General features: G+C 56.2%; 6 protein-coding genes across 6 annotated transcripts; 3 read left to right on the top strand and 3 right to left on the bottom strand.

Moving 5' to 3' along the window:
• Positions 1–2,902: 2,902 nt before the first annotated feature.
• On the bottom strand, positions 2,903–3,787 carry B0H64DRAFT_435137 (uncharacterized protein; the record flags this gene model as incomplete). Its single annotated transcript, XM_062806123.1, has 3 exons — positions 3,552–3,787; positions 3,159–3,437; positions 2,903–3,063 (listed from the first exon to the last, which is right to left on the bottom strand). Exons 1-3 carry the CDS (start codon positions 3,691–3,693, stop codon positions 2,903–2,905), a joined length of 582 nt encoding a protein of 193 aa, XP_062655884.1. The 5' UTR covers positions 3,694–3,787.
• A 2,807-nt stretch (positions 3,788–6,594) lies between these two features.
• Positions 6,595–7,984, top strand: B0H64DRAFT_406437 (uncharacterized protein). The gene is made up of 2 exons (XM_062804504.1): positions 6,595–6,657; positions 6,743–7,984. Exons 1-2 carry the CDS (start codon positions 6,599–6,601, stop codon positions 7,686–7,688), a joined length of 1,005 nt encoding a protein of 334 aa, XP_062655883.1. The 5' UTR covers positions 6,595–6,598; the 3' UTR covers positions 7,689–7,984.
• A 129-nt stretch (positions 7,985–8,113) lies between these two features.
• Positions 8,114–9,416, top strand: B0H64DRAFT_426496 (purine nucleoside permease; the record flags this gene model as incomplete). The annotated part of the gene is made up of 4 exons (XM_062805737.1): positions 8,114–8,182; positions 8,273–8,414; positions 8,500–8,880; positions 8,914–9,416. 4 exons carry the CDS (start codon positions 8,114–8,116, stop codon positions 9,414–9,416), a joined length of 1,095 nt encoding a protein of 364 aa, XP_062655882.1.
• Positions 9,417–9,784: 368 nt separating this feature from the next.
• B0H64DRAFT_435135 (uncharacterized protein) lies at positions 9,785–11,515 on the top strand. The gene is made up of 2 exons (XM_062806122.1): positions 9,785–10,540; positions 10,609–11,515. The coding sequence occupies exons 1-2, from the start codon at positions 10,215–10,217 to the stop codon at positions 11,117–11,119; spliced, it is 837 nt and encodes a 278-aa protein (XP_062655881.1). The 5' UTR covers positions 9,785–10,214; the 3' UTR covers positions 11,120–11,515.
• Positions 11,509–12,638, bottom strand: B0H64DRAFT_467177 (uncharacterized protein; the record flags this gene model as incomplete). The annotated part of the gene is made up of 2 exons (XM_062807709.1): positions 12,377–12,638; positions 11,509–12,153 (listed from the first exon to the last, which is right to left on the bottom strand). Exons 1-2 carry the CDS (start codon positions 12,428–12,430, stop codon positions 11,509–11,511), a joined length of 699 nt encoding a protein of 232 aa, XP_062655880.1. The 5' UTR covers positions 12,431–12,638.
• A 477-nt stretch (positions 12,639–13,115) lies between these two features.
• On the bottom strand, positions 13,116–17,460 carry B0H64DRAFT_227428 (uncharacterized protein). The gene has a single exon (XM_062799673.1). It carries the CDS (start codon positions 17,111–17,113, stop codon positions 13,394–13,396), a length of 3,720 nt encoding a protein of 1,239 aa, XP_062655879.1. The 5' UTR covers positions 17,114–17,460; the 3' UTR covers positions 13,116–13,393.
• Positions 17,461–20,518: the final 3,058 nt, after the last annotated feature.

The following is a 20,518-nucleotide window of genomic DNA, read 5'->3' as shown; positions in this document are numbered from 1 at the left end:
GGTGGTTGGTGGGTTTAAGCGATGGTGGTTTTACGGTGGTTGTACCCGTTTTGATGAACTACAAGATCAGACGAGAAGGGTCGATGCCGGAGGGAAATATATATATTCTCATTTTCCAAGCTCAGGTCATTACAATCTCGAAATAGTTCAACACCGCCTCGTGCATCTCGCAGCCTAACTGCTGATCTCTGTGCATCCATCCTTACAACACGGTGATTTCCACTTGATATGATGATCCCAGCACAAAAGAGACAAAACTCTACAACAACATGTCAGCATGAACTTTCCGATCAACCAATCGCGTCTTCCCTTACGCGATTGGTCCACGACCCACCCAATCGTGCAGACACGCGCGTTTGACGCAGTGTGAGAGGCTCTTCGGTGGTTTGTGGGGCCCCCGGGGCCGCTGCGCACGGAAGCGGCCCGGGACCGGGCAGTGCCGGGGTGGCCGGGGCCTCGAGGAATCGGTGGGGACGAAACACGCGTGTTCCATGTCATCTCATTGGCTCATTTACCCGAAAAGGTTTCCCATGATTTCAATACCCATGATTGGATCTTATGTGTTACATGCTCCCTTCTGTGGTGGAACAGTCTGGAAATGACACCAAGATCGATCCCTTGCTACCTACCTACACAGGTAACAAGCTGGCCGTTGGGATAACGACCTAATCGGATGGGTTTGCTAAGTATTTATGATGATAAGTATGCGAGTCCCCAGCGCAAGCCCCGAGGCAATGAGGCCTGCTTCCCCGTCTCGACCTTGATCATCATAAATTCCAATGACCACCTTCTTCCCGTTGGGGGCCATCTGTATAGTCGCCAACGGCGACTCGACGAGATACCACGGAAACTCCCCCGTACCGCCGTCTCATACAGCGCAAACGTCACCTTCCTCAACTCCTGACCCTCCTCCCCAGCCCCAGCATACGGCGTCAACACCAGCAGTGCTACATTCACCCCGGCAAAAGACACCAAGCGCAGCGCCCGACGGACAGACGTAATGCCCCTGCGCCCATCCCCGCCACCCCAGGGTAGAAAGAATGGCGATACATGGTTGCCATGGTGGTTGGGGGGGTGTTATAGGCATGCACTGTTGCTGCCATGGTTGAGGGGCGTGTAATGTAGGAATAGCGGTGTTATCGGTGGGTGGGTGGATACAGGTGGTATTTTGGTTTAGATGCTTTTTATGGGTGGAGGGGGTGGCTTATTGCATGGGCTTTTTACCTGGGCAGTCGTGTATATCATATCGATTGGAATGGGCTAGGTCAGGCGCTAGGTCAAGGGCGGGATACTTTGTGGTTCTACGGTAGTCTGGTATTGCAACTTCATTTGCTATGTTTATAGGGTGCTCTTGTAGAGTACGGCTTCGACGTTTGTGGCACGAAAACACTGGAGAGGAGATGGTAGGGCTGGATGGTTGTGCAAACCTAGGTCGCCTTGTGTCGTCACCCCTGGTATTGTGGGATCTCGCGGTATAATCAAGAGATCTCATAATCAATGTGATATAAGGTAGTCCTGTACCGACAGGACCACAATGGCACCATACAGACAAGCTTTCCTTGGGGCTGTATATTATCCATTCATAACATTAGACGCGAAAAGTAAAGGCGGTGTTTGTTGTAGGAAATCAAAAAGCATATACAAGGACACCAGTCAAGCAAGCCGGATCTCATCTCATGGTATCCGAATGTGACCTCCATCCATCGAAGCCGACTCTACGTATTGAAAACAACGCTGCCCACCTCAAGCCAATAGTTATAACTCAGTACCCCTAGCCAGTGATCTTTACCCGTTCCCCACACTAACAACCCGTGCAGCCACCACAGTCAGCACACCTCCCCCCCGCCGTTGTTATTCGCCTCCAGCCGGTCCTTGATACTGTCCGATATGTTTTGCTGATCGTACAAGGCACAGTTGGCACTATCCAGCATCCTAGGAGCGACATTGGCGTCTTCCAGCTGGATGACCCATCTGATAGCCCTTGCCAACAGCAGGACGGTGTCTTCGCCGAGTGTGCGGTCTCGGTGGAGTTCGGGCGTCCGGAGCAGCCGCATGGTGTCTCGCACGATCTCCTGGAACCCGGCCTGCAGGTTCATTCGCTCCTCCAGCTCGGGGTAGGATACGATGATGGACATTTTGTTGCTTAGTTGTGAATGTGGGTGTGATGGGGATCCGGCGGTGTAAGCCGTGGGAAGGGTTGCCGTGTTTTGTGGGAGATTGTGGTTGGTGCTGTATTTCAATGGGGGTTGGTTAACGGTTGGAAGTGGGAATGAGAATATGAGAGCTCTACCGGGTTAAGCAACTTTATATGGTAATCCGCTCGGTGCACTGGAGCTCAACCATGATAACATCGAGAGTTCAGACTGTAAGCCACGTATCTTTCTGTGTCGCCTCGGTTACCTACCTAGTCAAAGAGTTATCGAGGTGGCCATAGTACGAAACATCATCCACGTCATGGTGTTGAGGTCACCCAGAAACGCATTGTTGACACTATTCAGGGGCAAAACCACATGTAATCCGCGCAAATGGGACTGGTAGCTAGTCTAGCACATTAATTGGGGTAGCTAAACCAGAGTATCGTCGTAAACTACGTCTCAACTCTTCTATTTGTAGTGCTTGCAAAGCTCTGAGAAAGGAACGTGTAGTATTCAAGCTAGGGAGGAAGTATGGTTGTCGCAAACTTGCATTTAGAAATTCACAGCTGTTGATTGTCACTCAGAAGCTAGACACGAATGTAGATAGTATAGTAACGACTGAAGGATAGGTAGGTAGGTAAGTAACCACGCGCCCATGAGTCCACATCCACTCGAGCAACAACTCCTCAAACCCCCCCTAACACAACATGAAAGAAGCTGCCCCGAATAGTTACAGCAAGGGCATCACCTCCAAAGAATCACACCCCTCAAACAAAGACAAGCTCCAGCAGCGCCGCCGCCACCGCACCCAACACAGTATGCAATAGCGACTTAACGAGCACCAAAGCCCCCAGCACGACCTTATCTAACGCCTTGACGAGCCCGACCAGCGCAAGCAACAACGGCTTCAAATAACCCAGCACACAAGCTAACCCCCATCATCAGCCTCTCTCTCAGGTAACACCGTAACACCAACACCCTACAACCAAACCACAAAGCAAAGAAAAGGGCAAGATCACTCACCAAGCCCCAGCTTAACAATCACAAACCTCAGCGTGCACCCCACCTCCCACACCAGCACCTGGATCTTGACCAGCAGGCAGTCCTCCGGGCAGCCGTCGCCGCCGTCGTGACCATCATCATCATCGTCGCCGCGAGTGGCCGCCCACGCGCGCTTGGCAAGCGTCGTGGTGGCAGACGTCAGCGCCGCGGTGATGGCGTCGAAGTCGGGCGCCAGGGCGGCTGCCGCTTCGTTTTGTTGGTCGATGGTGGGGTTGTCCTGGACGGCGGTGGTTGTTGCGTCTGTGGGTGGGAAGGGAAGGGGGTGGTTAGAGGGTGGGTGGGAGAAGGGGGTTGAAAAGGGGGGTTGGAAAAGGGGGTTGGAAAGGGGGTTGGGAGGGAGAGGGGAGAGCTGACTGATGTTGGCGGTGTGCGCTCTGACGAGCTCGGTTAGCTGGTCGAGCTGGGCGGCTTGGGATTCGAGTTGGCGGGGGGCGAGGAGGGGGGTGGCGAGGGCCGAGGCGGCGATGGTGAGGAGGGTGAAGAAGGAGGCTTTCATTTTGGCTGGGCGGTTTGGGTGGGTGTTGGGTGAAGATAGGGGTTAGAGCTTAGGTGCTTGGGGCTGGTGAGAGATGAGGAGGCTGCTGTGCTAGACTCTGGATTAGGTAGCTGCTAAGACAAGAGACACAATAGGAGAGGCAAGCCTTCTATTTATGCTTTTGGAAAGATGAGCTTGAGCCGTTTCTGTCCCCGCTTCCTCGGTTGAGTCTTAGTCTTCGGTCACTCGACACGGCTGGCTTATTGGTCGTGGATCTGTGCGATAAAATCCTGTTTTTCCCAAGGACCCAACGGGTATTTGCCGGCAGCAAGGCCCTTGACTCTCTACTACATCCTCAACGCCACCCCTAGTTCAGCTGTGATATTAACAGGTGTGCAAGCCTCGACTGAGCTGCGTCGAAGCCATCCCCATCCCACATACCGAGGACTAATCCCAATGGAAATCCTGGAATAGCACGCCGAGTGGGGATGGATAAAGTCAGCGTCGATCTTGAACCGGTCACAGATGAGGCCGTGATGCTTGGCAAGAAGCGGAGAGATCCGCAAGCCCTCTGATGAGATAGTGATTGTTTTGTCGGCTGCGGTCCTTTGATCACTGACCCCGAGTGAAGCCATGGCAAACAGGTTTTGCGGCTCTCAGATAGACAGCCGCCCTGCAGTCGGGTTTCATTGCAGCAGACTGCCGGCTTTCAGCTCTGCTTGACGAGCGGAAAATCAGTCTGCTGTTCCATTGCAGGAGTCAACGGCTGGGAACAGAACCGAGGACACAGTGAAAAGGGGAAGGGTATCACCCCATTGGCTGCCCCTTCCTTGTCTCTAGCATGATGGAGGGCCGAGGTCGGTGAATGGCGGTAAAATATAACTCCCACCTACAGTAACGCGGAATATAGCAATATCGTGGGATGCAACGTGATGATGTCAAGACATAAAGACACGATTCCTCTGCGTCCCTCTCTGCTTGAGCACTTTACGTAGCATAGCCCTATCCTAAAGGGCCGCAAATCGGTTGCAACCTAACAAGTGGAATACCGGCGGCCTTTGGGACATCATCGCTGGCGAGTGTCGACTCAGCCCCTGGACGGTCAATAGCTGCAAATCATCGATACGGCCTGGAGCAGAGCAAATCCTGGGTCTGGGCCGCGAACGGCAGGCACAATGTGAAAATGCCATCACTTTGAGTCTAGATCGTCGTAAAAGCCAGAAACTAGTGTCGTCGATCATAGCGGGAGGAGGCTGAAGTCTTTCCCGGCTCGAAGTACCCCAACAGTGAGTTAATAAACCGTTTGATATACCCCCTGTCCTGGCCTCGGGCGCATTGGTTGGACCGGATATATCCAGAGGCGGTTCGCAGATTGAAGATGCGGGGAGGATGCATCAACTGGGTATGAACTATTCCTTCAAATCAACTTTTATCTTGGTGTCTAGAGTGGCTGGCAGCAGTGGATGGAGCTTTCTCAGCTGGAGGCATAATCAAGGAACAGCCTGTGGCTGGCAACATCGTGGTGCCATGGCCATACTGTTGGTTGGAGCCTTGCCTGCCGGTTGTTACACCGCGATGAAGGAGGAAAACCTCCGGCGTAGGCGTCGTGGTACGGGCGATGCAACCTTCTCTTCCTTGTTCGTTCCTGGTTCCCTGGTTTCCTGAGACCTCGCTTGCAAGGCATTGCTTCCGATGTCACGTTGTCTCTGGAAGCTTTCAACCGTCTCTCCTAAGGAAATCCGACACGGAATCAATGTCTATTAACAATGGGCTGATAGTAGCGTCATTACATTCTGAGATGCTTTTCAGAATAAGTACCCCTGGAGCAAAACGTGAGTTACCACAAGGGGTAGAAGTGTGTAGACGGGCTAGGACTGATATCTAGTGGAATGCAGCACAAAAAGAAAGGAAGCCGGTCTACGTTAATGGACCGATTACTCTGAACATTTTAGGAATGCTTGTTTAAGAGTTCAATGCTGTTATGCTCGACTGGAATTCTCCGAAATCCGCTCTGCCTCTTGGGTCATACGCCAGAGAGAAACCAGCAGCGGTCTCCCTTGCGTCTGCGGATGATTTTGCGAGCTGTGGCGTCTTCCTTCCGGGTCGTCTACCCGTGGCTTCGATATGCTGATCTGCTAAGTGGAATAAGTCGCCATTGATCGCCAGGGGAAGCTAGGGAGGTGGTACCTCACTCGAAGAATGCCCAGAACACGACCCAAGTCATTGGAATGAGGCATCCGGCAGAGATCCGAATCACCACGACGCGTTCAGTCGACGATATAATGAGGTTGAACATACCTCCCAAACTGCTCGCTGCGTCCAACTCCCATCACCAGCACCCATTGTCAACCCTCGACAAAGTACCCACGTCCACACAACCTAACCAACCTAATCAGTTATGCCTCGCCCCCCCCGAACCCCCTCCGCAACCATGACCCCAACCGCCACCACCAACACCACCACCAACACCACCAACCACACCAACACCACCACCAAACCCCCCACCATGCCACCCTCCCCACCCCCCAACCCACTAACCTACATCCCCCCCCTCCGCGACGGCGCCTGCGGCACCACCCCGCGCTCGCAACAGCCCCTCTGGCCCACCCTCCGCCACGAGCTCTCCCAGCTCCTCACCACCTTCCCCACCCTCTGCTGGGCCATGCTCACCACCCAACGTCGGTCCGCGTCGTGGGCGGAGACGGCCGAGACAGCCCTCCGCGTGCTGCTGGCCTGTTTCGAAGTGGGCGTGCTGTTGGCGGCGGCGCCGCTGTGGTGCGTGCTTCCCGGGGTGGTGTTCGCGGCGTGGGTGGGGGGTTGTGTGGGTGTGGTGGTGGGGGTGGGGTGGGTGGTGAACTATGGGTATGGGAGGGGGGAGCGGGTGGTTCGGTGTAATGCGACGGCGGATGCGGGGGCGGATGGGTGGATGATGGGGCAGGAGGCGGAGGATGAAAGGTGGTTGTTTTTGGGGGGGATGGGGATGAGGTATGTTCTGTTTTTGTTTGGGCCTGTGGTGGGGGTGTTTGTTGTTGTTGTGGGTGGCGGCTAACGGAGTGGTGGTTTTGTTTAGTTCTCGTCGCTGTCATGAGCAGACGCTGCCGGCGCTGTCGCGGCTCTTCAACAGGCCGGTGGTGTGTATCTGCATGCCTACCTATGGTATGCCCTTCGACGTGCTGGCCATGATGCTCCAGCGGTGTTTCTCGATGCCTAGCCAGGTCCGGAGGAACCTGTACTCTCAGATGCGGAGCGCCTTGCTCGACGACTCGATGAACCGCTGCGTCGTTCTCTGCCACAACGACAGCAGTGGCATTGTGTCCCAGGCCGTGGCACAGCTGTGCGCCGACTTGCCTTCGGAGAAGCTGCGCAAGTTGGAAATCTACACTTTCGGTGCTGCCGCTAGCGAGTTCGTGATGCCGCTTGGAGACATGGAGTCGGAGTCAGCGCACCAAAACGGAGACCACACGAACGAGAGCCATGGCATTCACCTTGAACACTTCGCCATGGCAAACGATCCGTTCGCCCAGATGGGTGTGTTGCAAAGCGTCAAGCAAAACATGGAGAGCCGGTTCTGTGGCAGCGTCTTCATCATGAACAACACGACCTCCACCAACCAAACGACCGACCGCAAAGGCATGTCAACTTGCTCCGGCTTGACAATGGAGGAGTACCTCATGGCCCTGTTCCCGGCGCAAATGACCCCTGATAGCCCCGCCACGATGCACAGCGTCCTCGACAGTGTCATGACCATCGACAAAGACTGCGCCGAGAAGCGCGAGATCGCAGCCATGAGCAACTACCACGCGGCGTCCCAGACCAAGAAGGGCGGGAAGCGGCTGAGCTGGACCGGCCTCGCAACCATGGCCGGGCAGCGAAATGGCATGAATGCTGGCATGGTGGCGCTCGAGATGGCGCGCAAGGGATGCAAGAACTGTGACGGCCACAAGGGGCGCGAGATCAGTTGGTTGGCGAGATATGTTGCCATGGAGGGGAAGCAGGGGGCGGATGGGGGCCGGTGAGAAAAACAATCGGGGTGTTGTAGGACTTTTGTGGTATTCAGACAACTCGGCCGTGGTGGGCTAGGTACCTAAGCTTCATTCACTCGCTGGTGGTAATCCTGTAGTGCGGTGAAGTACCTGTATCCCGTATTAGTACGTTACTTACCAGAGCCTTGAGACAATTGAAGGGCTTTTTCCCCCTTCTCTCCGGAGTAAACGGCAAAGCCCGGTGGGGTTTTGTAGCTGGTTAGGTACCTACCTCGCTTCGGGGAGCTGGCGGGTAAGACTTTGCTTTCGCTTACACGTCCTCAACTTACTACCCTTCATTCTCAATTGGCTGTCTTGATCACAGTGCCTTCCATTGCTCTGCGACCCTGATGTCAGCGTCACCACACCATCACTACCTAGGTAATAATCGGTCGCTTTATTATCCGTCCTCTTTAGCAATGGTTCTTCGCCCTCCGCTCGGTCAGCTAGAAGCGACCGGCTTGCCAACCTCGAGAGAGACTCCCAAGGTTTTTATTCTTGTCATGGCACGCTTTAATCCGTCTTTCCCGCATGACTGCTTGGTTGCTTACCATCGTGTAAATTGCAATTAGTGCCAGGAAGAGGCCGACAATTGGCTCGCTGACGAGAGCGCAATCAAATTCACCCGCAAGATACTCTTGCCAGGCCTTTCTCGGGGGTTCGATCATGTGCATTCCACAGCCGACGGTTCGGTTTGCCTACTTGTCGTGGGAACTGCTTGTATGTGGCCTCCCCATTCCGCATTGCTACCTGTTTATTGACTGGAGATTTGGTACCTTCACTAACGAGAAAAGTTGCGCCGCAGTGATCAACGCCGCCCTGTCGGTCAATACTCTCGTTTCGTCGGCGTCATTTGACTTGACCAAGACCTACTTCATTCTCAGCGGAATCGCAGGGGGGAACCCCAGACTGACCACACTTGGAGGAGTCGCCTTTGCTCGGTTTGCTGTTCAGGTCGATACGCAGATGGAATGGGACTCGAGAGAGATGCCATCGTCGTGGAAGGCGGGATACGTCCCCATGGGTGCCCACACGCCCGACTCGTTCCCGCTCGGCGTTCACGGCTCTGAGGTCTACGAGCTCAATGACAACCTTCGACAGATATCCATCGAGTTTGCCCGGCAGGCGACCCTCGAAGACTCGAAGAGGGCGGCCGCCACCCGGGCTGAGTATGCCGGCTCCCCCGGTAATATGTACGAGGCTGCTACTCTTACTCCAGCCATTCTGGAGGGGGATGTGCTCTCATCCAACACCTTCTGGCACGGCTTCTACCTCTCCGAAGCCATGGACAATGTCACCAAAGTCTACACAGCGGGCAAGGGCAGGTACGCCATGACGGCCCAGGAAGACACGGCAATCCTCACTGCACTGCTGAGAGCGGCCCTCCTGGGGAAAGCGGACTTCTCGCGCATCCTACTCATGCGAGCTGCGGCCAACTTTGACCGTGAGCCCACTATGGACGTGCCTCCCCAGCTACCCTGGGTCATGGATAGCGGGGGTTTGGTGCCAGCGGTGCGGAACTTGTACAACACTGGTGTCAAGATCATTAACGGCATCTTGGCTGGCTGGTCTAAGAGGTTCGAGGAGGGCATCGAACCAGACAACTACATCGGCGACATTTTCGGCTCCCTCGGTGGTACCCCAGGTTTTGCACCCGGTGGCCTGGGAAATTCTGGCAGTGCATGCAGTGCCAATAAACCTCTGGAACCTTTGGTAGACTAAACAGAGTATGTAGGAGCAATATTAGAGACACGTAGGATGAATGTATGCCCATCTCCAAACCACGCACTGAAACGCCCATGATGATTTGATCGGGTGATAATAGTCGACAATATATGTGGCGCCAGAAACCGAAGGGTTTAAACTTCGTTGTTGGAGCTCTTCATCTGGAGCCCCGTTCGTTGACTTTAATAGCGGAAAATGCGTCCAATCCTGTCCGCGCTGTTGCGATGTGAGGCAGACAGGGGTAACAAGAACCCCTGATTGAGCAACCATGGCTGCATGGGTAGGGGTGTTCCAGGGTTACCATGCACACGATAGCCGAGTCCAACCACGTCCTCGGGTCGACTTCGATCAAACGAGACAGATCTGCGACTCTCATGCTGCACCCCAGCGGCATCTTTCCCACGGAATGCCCACAGCCCAGCCTATCGCAGCTCTTCCTGGCTCTGGGAGGATTCATTGCCCCATCGAATGCATCAACCCCCAAGCTCCTGGTGTCGAATGGACGGCATGGCTTTGCCGTGTTCCCGGCCTTCGGACAATTGGGCTCGCAGTCTCACATCCCCCACCCTGTCGGTTGTCCACGGTTTGCACCCCATGGTCGGAAATCTTTCCTTTTCCTGTTTCCTTCCCACAGACAACCATCCCACCATACCACCATGACCGTCATACGAGTTTATGACTTGATCGTACAACCGTAGCCCTGGCCGGCACGATACCGACTGCTGCTGAACAGTCCAGACGCGGGAGGTTGACGGACACCGTCGCCTCCTGCCACCCGTTCCATCGTCCCACGCAATGGACGCCCCAGAGGTCGTGTCAGGGCCGGAACGGTCGTTGTCGCACATGCTCCGCCGCCAACCTAAACTACAGATACCACCTCCAGTCCACTCGCCAGTCGAGAGGACTGGCTCGTCCGGGACTGCGGGTGGGAGCATGTATGAATTCTACATATCGAAAACCGAAGATGAAAAGGAAACGGCTTCCGTTCGGCCGAAGTCAACGACAATATGGGGGTACCGCCGCAAGAGGGTCATACTGTGTCTGTCCTTGGTTATCGTTATTCTACTCGCAACCATCGGCGGAGGCGTAGGGGGAGGGCTAGCCGCGGCGAATGCGCGAAGGTAATGATGCCGCCAGCAATACCCTCAAGGTGCATACTCAGGCAGGCTAACTGACACCTCATCGACAGAGCCTCCAACTCCAACCCGATGATCCTCATGATGCCAACAACCGTAACGATGATGCCAACAGCCACGGGTGCAGTGCCAAGTTCCACCCCAACAGCCGATGACCGCGAGATAGCATCCGACACCAACATCAGAGTGCCCACGCGAGGGATCATCGACTTCGACTGCGGGAGGATATCCATGAACCGCCAGGTTGTGACTCTGGGTACCTCTTCCTGGGGCTTCGACGTGAACTGCATGATGGACTACATCGGCCCCGGCGTCGACCTTGCTGGTATGACGGCCTACGCGTTCGGCGACTGCATCAAGGCCTGCGCCATGTTCAACAAGTTTGCACGCAACAACACCTGCCTCGGCGTGTTTTTCAATGCGAACCTGACGACTAGCCTCCCCATGCACAACGCGAATTGCTTCCTCAAGTCCTACCTGCCGCAGATGTCGCCTGAGCGGGACCTGGCTGCTGCGGCATCGTTGGGGTCATCGCCGCAGTTTATGAAACGAGATGGGGATTGAGTCAATTTGGAACGGCATGTTGAGATACCCGATCGAGAGTTAGAGGGCTGTGCGTCCCGAACGAAGGTTGTAATGTCCTGCCGTTGATGATCATTTAATGAACTGGCCGCTTAGTTTTAGTAGTGATTGTTCAGTTTTGACAGTATGTAGAGAAAAGCATTTGACGCTAGAAAGTGCAGTGACCTTGTCTTCCACTTTGTCTTTCATGACTCTCAAGCCACCAAAGTATTCAATAAGAAGCAAGGCATGGCTGGCAGAAGTATTGGCAGCAATAGCCTCTTGTTTCCTACATGACCAGTTTCATGAACATCCACCTTCACCACCCGCAAACCACAAACACCAAGCAACACTCCCACCCATCTCCAACCGTCTCTCCCATCCCAACCCACCTACAAATCCCTCACCATCCACACATTCCCCCCCTCCTTCTCCCCGCCCGGATACACCCTAAACCCAACCCTCTCATAAAACGCCACCACCATCCTATTATCCCCCGCGACCCCCAAATGCACCCCCTTCCCATACACCCCCTCCCCCCTCTCCCTAACCCCCTCCACAAACCTCTCAATCATCTTCCTCCCCCACCCCTTCCCCTGCCACCCCTCCAACAAATCAATATGCAACATCGCCCGCCACCCCTCCACCAGCCCCCTCTTGCCCTCCACCCCCTCCAGCACAAGCCACTCGACCCGATACGCCAACTGCGCCAAACACCCCTCATTCACCACCTGCCCCCCCACCCCATCATCATCACCAACCAACCACTGCTCCCTAACCCCCAACTGCCTCGGCACCGGCACATCCCTCCTGCCCCCCTCACTACCCAACACCTCCGCGATATACCGCGGGTACTCCGCCGCGAGGGCGAACACGTCGGGGCAGCCGAGGACGTAGCCGACGGGGGTGCCGTCGCCGGCGTCGAGCACGAGGCAGTGCTGCGGGAAGAGGTGGGTGAAGGGCAGGGTCCAGAGGTAGGGGGCCATGCGGACGGCGGCGGGGAGCGGGGCGAGGGAGGGGGGGAGGGTTGCGCGGCACTGTATTTCGGGGTTAGGAGGGGGGTTGGTTTGGGGGTTGGTTTGGGGTGTGGAAGGGGGATGGTAGTGTAAGATGGGGGGAGGTTGGGGGGGAGGGGAGAGGTTGAAGGGATGGAGAAGGGGTGGTGACGGGGTGTTTGGGGTGGGAGATGGACTCTGAGAGGGCTGAAGGGAGGGCGGAATGGAGGGGGGGAGGTAGTGGCAAGGACCTAGTTCCACTTACAATGTGCTTTGCGGCCTCGGTGTCCTCGGGCCTGAACGGGCGGATGAAGGCCATGTTGACAGTTGGATGTCGAGGTGCTGTGTCCTGACTCGAGTTACTGTGGATGCCCGCCGGAAAGCAGCGAAGAGTGAGCTGAAGGACTGGAAATCTTCTGATCACTCGCCACAATACAGGCAAACAACATTAGATATAAATACCCAGGGACTCGTTCGGGCGTGCTCACTCGCACTTACACGTCTACCGGTCTACCAGAAGGGGAAGGTAACACATGTACGTCTTGAACGAAAGCGGAGCAGCGCCCCCTCACCTCTGCCATCTTGGTTTGGCAGAACTTCGGCTCGCCTCGGTCACTCGGGCCGTCTGTCCCGACCTTCGGGTTGGGAACCCGTTTCGAAACCGCAAGCAATATACATAAGTCCAGGGATGAAGTCAGCCCATCCAAGTTCGACCGAACCCCCCTGATCGAGGAAGAAGACTGGTAACTCCGAGGCACAGTGGGGACGCTCGCCCAGTCTATAAAGTTAATGTTTCAGATTATGCGCCGAGTGATATATCCCGCCCTCAGATCCAAAACAGCGATGCCCGCAGCAGCCCAGCTACCAAGCCAGCTCACCAAGTTCTCTTGCAAACCCGCCTCTGTGCGTACCCCAAGAATCGAAACTGGCACAATAGTATCCCCCCGCTTTTGGAAGATATGCCAGAACAAAGCCAAGCGTGAAATAGCCTAAAATCTCATTAAAAGAAAGAAGTGGTACAGATAGAAACGAAGAAATAAGGAAGGACAGCAGAAAACTCCCAATCCGCGCCGAGGAGTCTAGTTTGCAAAGAGGTATCTCAATTTCATAAGCCTCATATGGTATCGATGAACCGCGCCTGTCCTCCGCGCTGCGCCGGCCATCCTTTCAGCCCGACCAAGTGAAACCCGAGGAAGAAACAAAAGGAAAGTGAGGAAAAATGGAAATGGCCAAGAAGTATACCAAGGAAACATTCGGCGATGATAAGATTGTCTGGACGCCTTTAGATCATCCCGCCGGGGACGCCCATCCCATTGCCATTGCCGTGGTTCGCCGCGGATCGGCTCGCCGCAGGCCCATTGGCCATCAGCGGCGGGCTGCTTTCTCTCGATCGGCCCGGGAAAGGCCTGGAGCTAGGGGCCGCCTGCATATCCGGGTGCGGTTTCCGTAGTCGCCGCCGTTGGTCTGACTTATCACCACCTTCATCCTCGCTGCCTGCTCCGATGTCGATCCATGATGTGCCGTTATCTGCATGCGGTAGGCGAGGCGCGGCGGTCTCGTTGTCTTCGTGAGGGGCTCGTGGACGAGAATCTTCACGTCTGCGACGAGGGTTGATGGGCGGCAGTGGTGGCGCAGGGCCGGCTGCACGACTGTTCGACCGAGACCTTGGACCTCTACCCGGGACCATGGGAGGAGGTTGGCTCGGGGGTGGCGGGTATTGCGAGTGCGCTGGGTGTTGCGGAGGATGATGTGGCAGAGTCGTTGTGGGAACCCGGCTTGTTGACATGACGAACGTCGGCTCCGAGATCTCCCGTTTGTCGACGGGTCGCCTCATTTGGTGGGGCATGGCGCCGTTCACAGGACCCAAGGCCGGTGATTGCGAAGCCGACGGGAGCCGTGGGCGTGGTCCAAACGAAGTGGGAGTACCGATGGGAGACGCGGGGAGCCCCATCGTGTACGGGGATGGCGAGGGCAGGCCCATGGGTGAGATAGGGGAGGGCTGACCCGAATGGGGATCTAAACCTGGCCGCCCGGTGTGCAAAGCGAGGTTGGCGGCCGACCTTGACCGGTCGGGATGCGGTGACTGTGAAGGCGAAGGCGCGCCGCGGCTGGGATACGGATACGGTGGCATTACGGGGGAATTCTTGATGTCCGTCCCGGGTAAGCCGGGAGAGCGCATCATCGGTCGCCCGGGATTGGGAGCTCCAAGCTGGTCATGCGGCCCATTGTTGGTATTGGTCCTCAAGCGAGGAGGCCGGCTGTTGGAACGACCGCCGCTGGTTTCTGAACCACTCCTCGAGCGCTCGCCCGACGGTCTCATTGCTCCTGGTGAGCTGTAGCTTTGATCGTCGCTGGGGGCACGTTGTTTGTAGGTAACAGGAGGCGGCCTTCTCTCCCTGCTTGGCGTTCGCTGTCGCGGAACCCTGGCTGCTGCTGAGTGCATACCATTCCGCTGCTCCGGTGCCTCATCCGGGGACTGCGACGTTTGCGAAGCTTGGTGCCGGGCGAGCGTTTCCAGCTCCTTCCGCTTCTGCAGATCTCGCCGGGCTTGTCTGAAAGCTCGCAGCCCCGGGTGCGTGTTGCCATCCTCGTCATTATCCTTTGCTGGGTCCGATTCAGTGTAGGACTCGGCATCCGAAATCTTGTGACCCCGTTGTGGCACGTTGTCCCTCGGGGCCTCTTCTTTCATCGTTTCCAAGGAGGGGAAGGGGAACTCCTTCTCCTCAAAGGATTGTTTACTGGGCTGCGGTGAAGTGCTCATGGTCGCGGATCCGAGCCCCAGTATTTTGAGGCCCTTGGATTGTCCTGTTACCGTGTTGCGTGAGCGGTCCATGAGTGAGCCACGACTTGACTTCGGCTTGACGATGCCGAGGGGATTCGGAGTCTGGGTGGACAAGCTTGGCGGGTCGGTTGGGAGCAGCAGGGGAGACGTAGCCCTGCTGCTATCCGACTCGACATACGACGTCAGCTTCTCTCGGACACGGCGACGAGCGTTGGCCAGTTGGTTAGCAAAGCCGTCTGTCTCATCCTCTGTGGCTGTGCTGGCTCGGTCGACCGTCCTTGAGTCTGAGTTCTCACGGTTAGACTGACTCTCGCCCTCTGACCCTCCCGGGGTCGTTTCCGCGCCGTTTCCAGAGTGCGAGCCAAGCCAATCCTGATCTGAAGAAGGCCACGGGCTCAATGCAGGGCCGGGTTCGCTCAGGAGTGAAGGGGACTTCGCATCGAGATTATAACGGGATCCGGCGGCGGAGGCATCGAATCCAGTATCGCCCAGCGTCGATTCCACGCTTTCTGTGCGAAGATGCTGACGAACCAGGCCACTAAGACCCGACGCCGGGCCTAACGTTGGAGAGTCTGTTGGGGATGGCTTCTGGGAGTTTGTGACCGGGACGGCCTTCTTCAAAATGGGCGAGGGTTCTCTGCTAGGTTTGGCACCAACAGCGAGAGGGGTAGGCAACGCAGATTGCCTAAATGCTGGGTGGTCTTCATCAGAAGGACGCTCGATGTGAGACTCCCCTGGTACGGTGAGCCCTGCTGGGTTGACTGCAGTTGCCTGCGAAGGCTCGGCCTCGGCAATAGGAGTTGGAGGGAGAGCTGCATTCGGCGGGGGCGGTCGAGCCCCGATAGCCGCGGGTTTCGTTTCGTGGTCTCCGGAAACGGGAGTGTTCCTGCCGTTCGACTCCGCTCTATGCCGCTGGGTAGGCGTTTCTCGGCCCTGCTGAAGCTGGAGCTGTCGCTGGACGTACTGGGACTCATCATACGGTTGCGACGATTTCTGAAATATGCCCGTCGCCGTCGCGTTTCCCACATCTTTCGAAAGGATGGGCTGCTCACCCGTCTCGCTGACGGGTGGGCTCAGAGGCGGTAAGCCGCCGAGATTGCTCGGTTTGGAGTCGGCTTTCACCCTGTTACCGAGATCCAACGCGCCAATCGGTCGGGAGGTGGATGCCGGGCTCAAGGACCTCAAACTCGGCGCACTCGTCTTTGTCAGAATGGTCCGAGTACCGTCGGTTTGAGGTGGAGTGTCTGTCGCCTTCGTGCCAAATGGGCGCGGGCGTGTCAGAGCCTCGATCCGTGATAATACTGAGCCCTGATGCTCGTTGGACTCCTGATTAAAGCCCTGTTCGTAGAGTCTCCGAGTTCGAGTAACGTTGCGCTCGGGAATGGGTGATGCAACGGCTGATGACGACACGCTCGGCGCGGGCTGCCAGTCCTTAATAGCACCGGCCGCTTGCGAAGTGACGGATGTGGCTGCCGTGGAGTTCCGAGCCATGATGGAATTGGAGGATGTGGTCGATGCCGTCTCACGCTTGCGGCGGTAACTCATCAGGGGCGGGGACTCGGACCGAGTGTGCGGCTCTTCCTCCGCCTCATCTGATCGGGTACCATTCAGGCCATCCAGTGTCCGGTCCCTTTCTGTCTGCCGCCATTTCTGGAACGCCGACATGGCGACATCCTCCTCGTAGACTGCTCGACCGCTCATTCCGCCTCCAGAGGCCGCTGGAATCTTGTAAATCTTCTGCCTCCCACCAAAGAGCACGTTGCCCTCTGTGGGCCGGGAACGAGCTAGAACGCTCCCGCCATTCGCCGAGTCCGGATCGTCGGAGGCCACGGAAGTTGTGCGAAGGAGATTGGGGCCCCTGACGGACTCGACCTCAGCAATGTCGGATAATCCACCAGCGCCAAATCCGAAGTCGGCCAATCTTGACTGGCGTTTGGTGTAAAGAACACTGTCGTCGCTAGCCTTGCCGATTTTGGTACTGGGGTCATCCTGCTCCCTCAACATGGAGAACCGTGCAGACAAGTTGTTCATCAACAAGCTCGTGCGGAAGTCGTCATTGGTAGGTAGAGCCTTGGACAGGTCAATTTCCTGCTTCACTTCTTCCTGTTGCGCCTTCTTTCCCTTGCGAAAAAAGGAGAGCGAAGATTGCTCCGAATCTTCGCTAGACCGGCCGGCGGCAAGGTCGTCCTTTGCCCGCTTCTTCGTCCTGAACCGGTTCATCTTGGCGGTTGGGTTTTGTCAAGCTGTGACGGCATCAACTAAGCTCAGATTGAGCGCAGCTACCGAAACGGGATGTTCGGCAAGTCGTCGTATCGAGATCAAGCTCGCGGCGATGTCATAGGTGGAGTTCCGAACGGGATACTGTACAAGATTCACCTCGACATCTGCGCCGGGGAAGAAAAGAGTGTTCCAACGAGTTGGTCTATAACGGCAGTTAGCACCTTTCGGATGGAAATCGGGATGACATTGAAGTTGTGTAACTGGACAGGGAGGCTCAAGGCTGCAACACGAGCTCTCGGCCGTGCTGGCGTGACGCAGGCCGAGCTCTTGCATGTGCGCAGCATGCCCACAGCATGACTTGTGATATCACATGAAGGGGACGCCCGCGGGATCAGACACGGGGTTTGGGCTTCTCGCGAGAAAGGGGCAGTTGAGTCAGGGACGACGTACCGAAGGCGAAAATTTAGAATTTCGAGGCCCTGCGAGGGACCGGGATCCACCACTATTCCGTGAAGCAAAGGCCAAGGGTTCGTCTCAAATATTCCCCAGAGACGCTCGGTGCATCTGATCGTGGCGGATTCGGATGGTGGTCTGAGTCCGATACGGCCCCCGCCAACTACCACACTGTGAAGCTGCACGCTCCCGCAAATGGTTCCCTATGAAGCAACTCGGAAGCTGGTGGCAACACCGGGCTATTTGGATATGTTGTCCCACGAGTTGGGTGACTGTGGGATCGAGGGTTTCGGGGGAGAGTATCGGCGCGGTTTTTATTTTTGCGAATTCAGGGAGTGTCGTGCGGACGTCAGCCAATTTCGTTCCTCGAGTTGTCGAATTCGATTCGATTCGGAAGTTGTGGTCGCAATGGGTAAATCCGAAAATGGAGAACGAGTGTACGAAGTGAAACGATATGGAGAATTACCAAAGGAACGAACGACAAGGCCTGTTCGAGGGCGGAGTGTAAAATCGAGAAGATGGCCTTGGGATGCGAATGGCATGAGATTTTGGGCGTGCTGGGGAAGGAAATGGAGAGCGAGCGACTCTTTCTTGGGCCAGGCGCGCACGCCCGCAAAAGAGTGGAGGCCGAACTAGGATCAAAGGGGTTGCAGCGAATTCCTGGTCATGGGCCCCCGGATTGGCTAATGCTTGTCCAATAACGGCAGTGGGGTGGTGTTTGGAATGGAGAGCAAAACGCGGCAACTGGACAGGGGAAAGCGGAAGGAGGAAAGAAGAAAAGTTCAAAACGGAGAAGGATGGAACCGACTGGCCAGCACCCGGGACGCAACTGCACACAAAACAAGCCCTGCAACTTGGAGATGTGCTCAGGGTTTGTCCAAAGCAGCACATCAAATTCCCTCTCAAGCTTTCTCGTTTGTTTGTGGGGATTGCCGGGTTTTTGCTGCGGTCGGCAGTCGTGAAAGTGCCACTGTCAGATCAGACGTGCAGATGCAGGTCTGACGGCACCAGAGTTTCCCGTCCTGACATGCTGCACCATCTGGTACCTGCATTGCCCGCTTCCCCTTTCGTTCCCCCCCCTCCGGTTGGCGTTTGCTCAATCGGCCGAGTTTTGACGGGCCTCGGAGTCGGGTCGGAGGGGGCCGAGGGGCCCGTTCCCCACAAGATTAGGTGAATGGATGGTTTTGTCATCTGCAATCGCGCCTTTGCTGTGGTATGATGTGTCCAAATGTCACAGGCTGGAGGATTCGGCCTTGACGCATCCCCTTTCGCTGCGCCGCCTGCATGGATGCTTCTTTTCCCCGCCAGCCGCGGGGTTCTCCTGGATGTGGCGGGGAAGTCGACATCGGACCAGCGCTTTGCGCGTTTGCCCCTATCTCACATCCAAACTGTAGTTTTTGCAAACCGACCAAGTGCATGTATGTATGGACGAACACAGGCGAGCGCGGTGGGCGGTTGCATCCGGTGGCCATGGCGCGAGAAGCCCTCAACCAATTGTGCTCTTATTTTCGGGTTGAGCTGCACATCCGATTGGATCCCCTGAGAAGAACGCAGTGTTTGAGCTTTGGGCTCCAAAAGTCAATGGAGCCCCTGACAGGCCCAAAAGGAAGAGTAATCTGTATCTCCTCCCTCACAGCTTGAATCGTCCACATGCTGTAATCAAAAAGCACCATTGTTAACTACTAAGCTGATTACGAATACTCAGTGCAGTCCACCGGCCAAATTCCCTCTCGGAACCCTCGCTCGTGGGAACGGACCGCTATCCCGGTTGATATCCGCTGCCCCTGGCATTAGTCACACCCCTCATTCCCCTCCATGCACCCATGTCCCGGGCTCCTTCCCACCCACACGGGTCGAGAACGGGTTCCGCGAACCAATCAGGCAGCTGTTCCTGACGCTTGACCGCTTGTGGACTAGCACCCGAGATGAGCGATCTGAACGAGTCCACTGCGCATCGCATGCCCCCCTCCCCACGCAGCAAAGCACAAATCCAGGTTGGGGGATTGCAAGAAAAGCAATAGTTAGAGATTGGGTGAGTCCAGATTGCTCCCGAGGCACTTTCGTTATTCTCTTCGGCGCCGCGGTCGCCTAGAGATGACATTGGTTGCACTCAGTTTTTAATGGCTCGGCTCTGTTTTGGGTCTGTTTCCACATCTCAGCGATTCCATGGCTCGCTCAGCTGAACAAGGAAGCTCTGCACTGCAGGTACTCAAGCACCGCAGGGCCAAGAAAAGCAGCAGGCATTCCGGGCATGCGCAATCGGAGAGGTGAATTTGGCCTTTCCTCCAGGGCTGAAAAGCCGGCGATGGATCCTCGCCTCGTGGCAATATCCTGGGCAATTTCCGTCTCTTTGGTAATTCGCGGGATGGCTGGCGGGGCAGATGACAACGGAGGGCACGAACAAGGGATGGATCATCGCATCTTCGCGGTCTGGATGTTGATGGCCTGCCTCCCGGCGAAAATTTGTTGAAGTTGGACGGCCGAATCGCTGATCACGGAGACAAGGGCGCCGGGCCGTTGTTCGAGAAGTTCATCCGGTGCAACCTTATCCCACCGTTTGCTGCGACTCACACTCCGTTGCGCTAACGGCGCTGGCCGTGATAACCGAACGGAAGCGAAAGATGTACATACATCGGTGAGAACGCAAGGGAGGCAGTCGATTTGTGTTGAGCCAAACACATCGCGTTCGACCTCGAACTTGCAGATGCAGATCAACACAACTGGCGTCTCCTTTTGCCCTCTCCCATAACACAACGCGCGATTTGACGCCGTTTGTCTCACCGAGTCTCGAGTGAAAAGGGCACTTTTGGCTGCGGCGCAACCCGGATTTGGCAGCACGGCTGGCAGGTGAGACACAGAAAAGCAAGCCCACCCAAGCCCGGCATTCTCCTCCCTCTCCTGGGTGAGGCGCACGGCACGCTCGTCGTCCCGCACAATATTCTCCGATCGTTT

The sequence above is a fragment of the Chaetomium fimeti genome, assembly GCF_033439085.1.
Source record: "Chaetomium fimeti strain CBS 168.71 chromosome Unknown B0H64scaffold_7, whole genome shotgun sequence".
Classification (NCBI taxonomy): Eukaryota; Fungi; Ascomycota; class Sordariomycetes; order Sordariales; family Chaetomiaceae; genus Chaetomium; species Chaetomium fimeti.
This window is presented reverse-complemented; position numbering and strand designations above follow the sequence as displayed.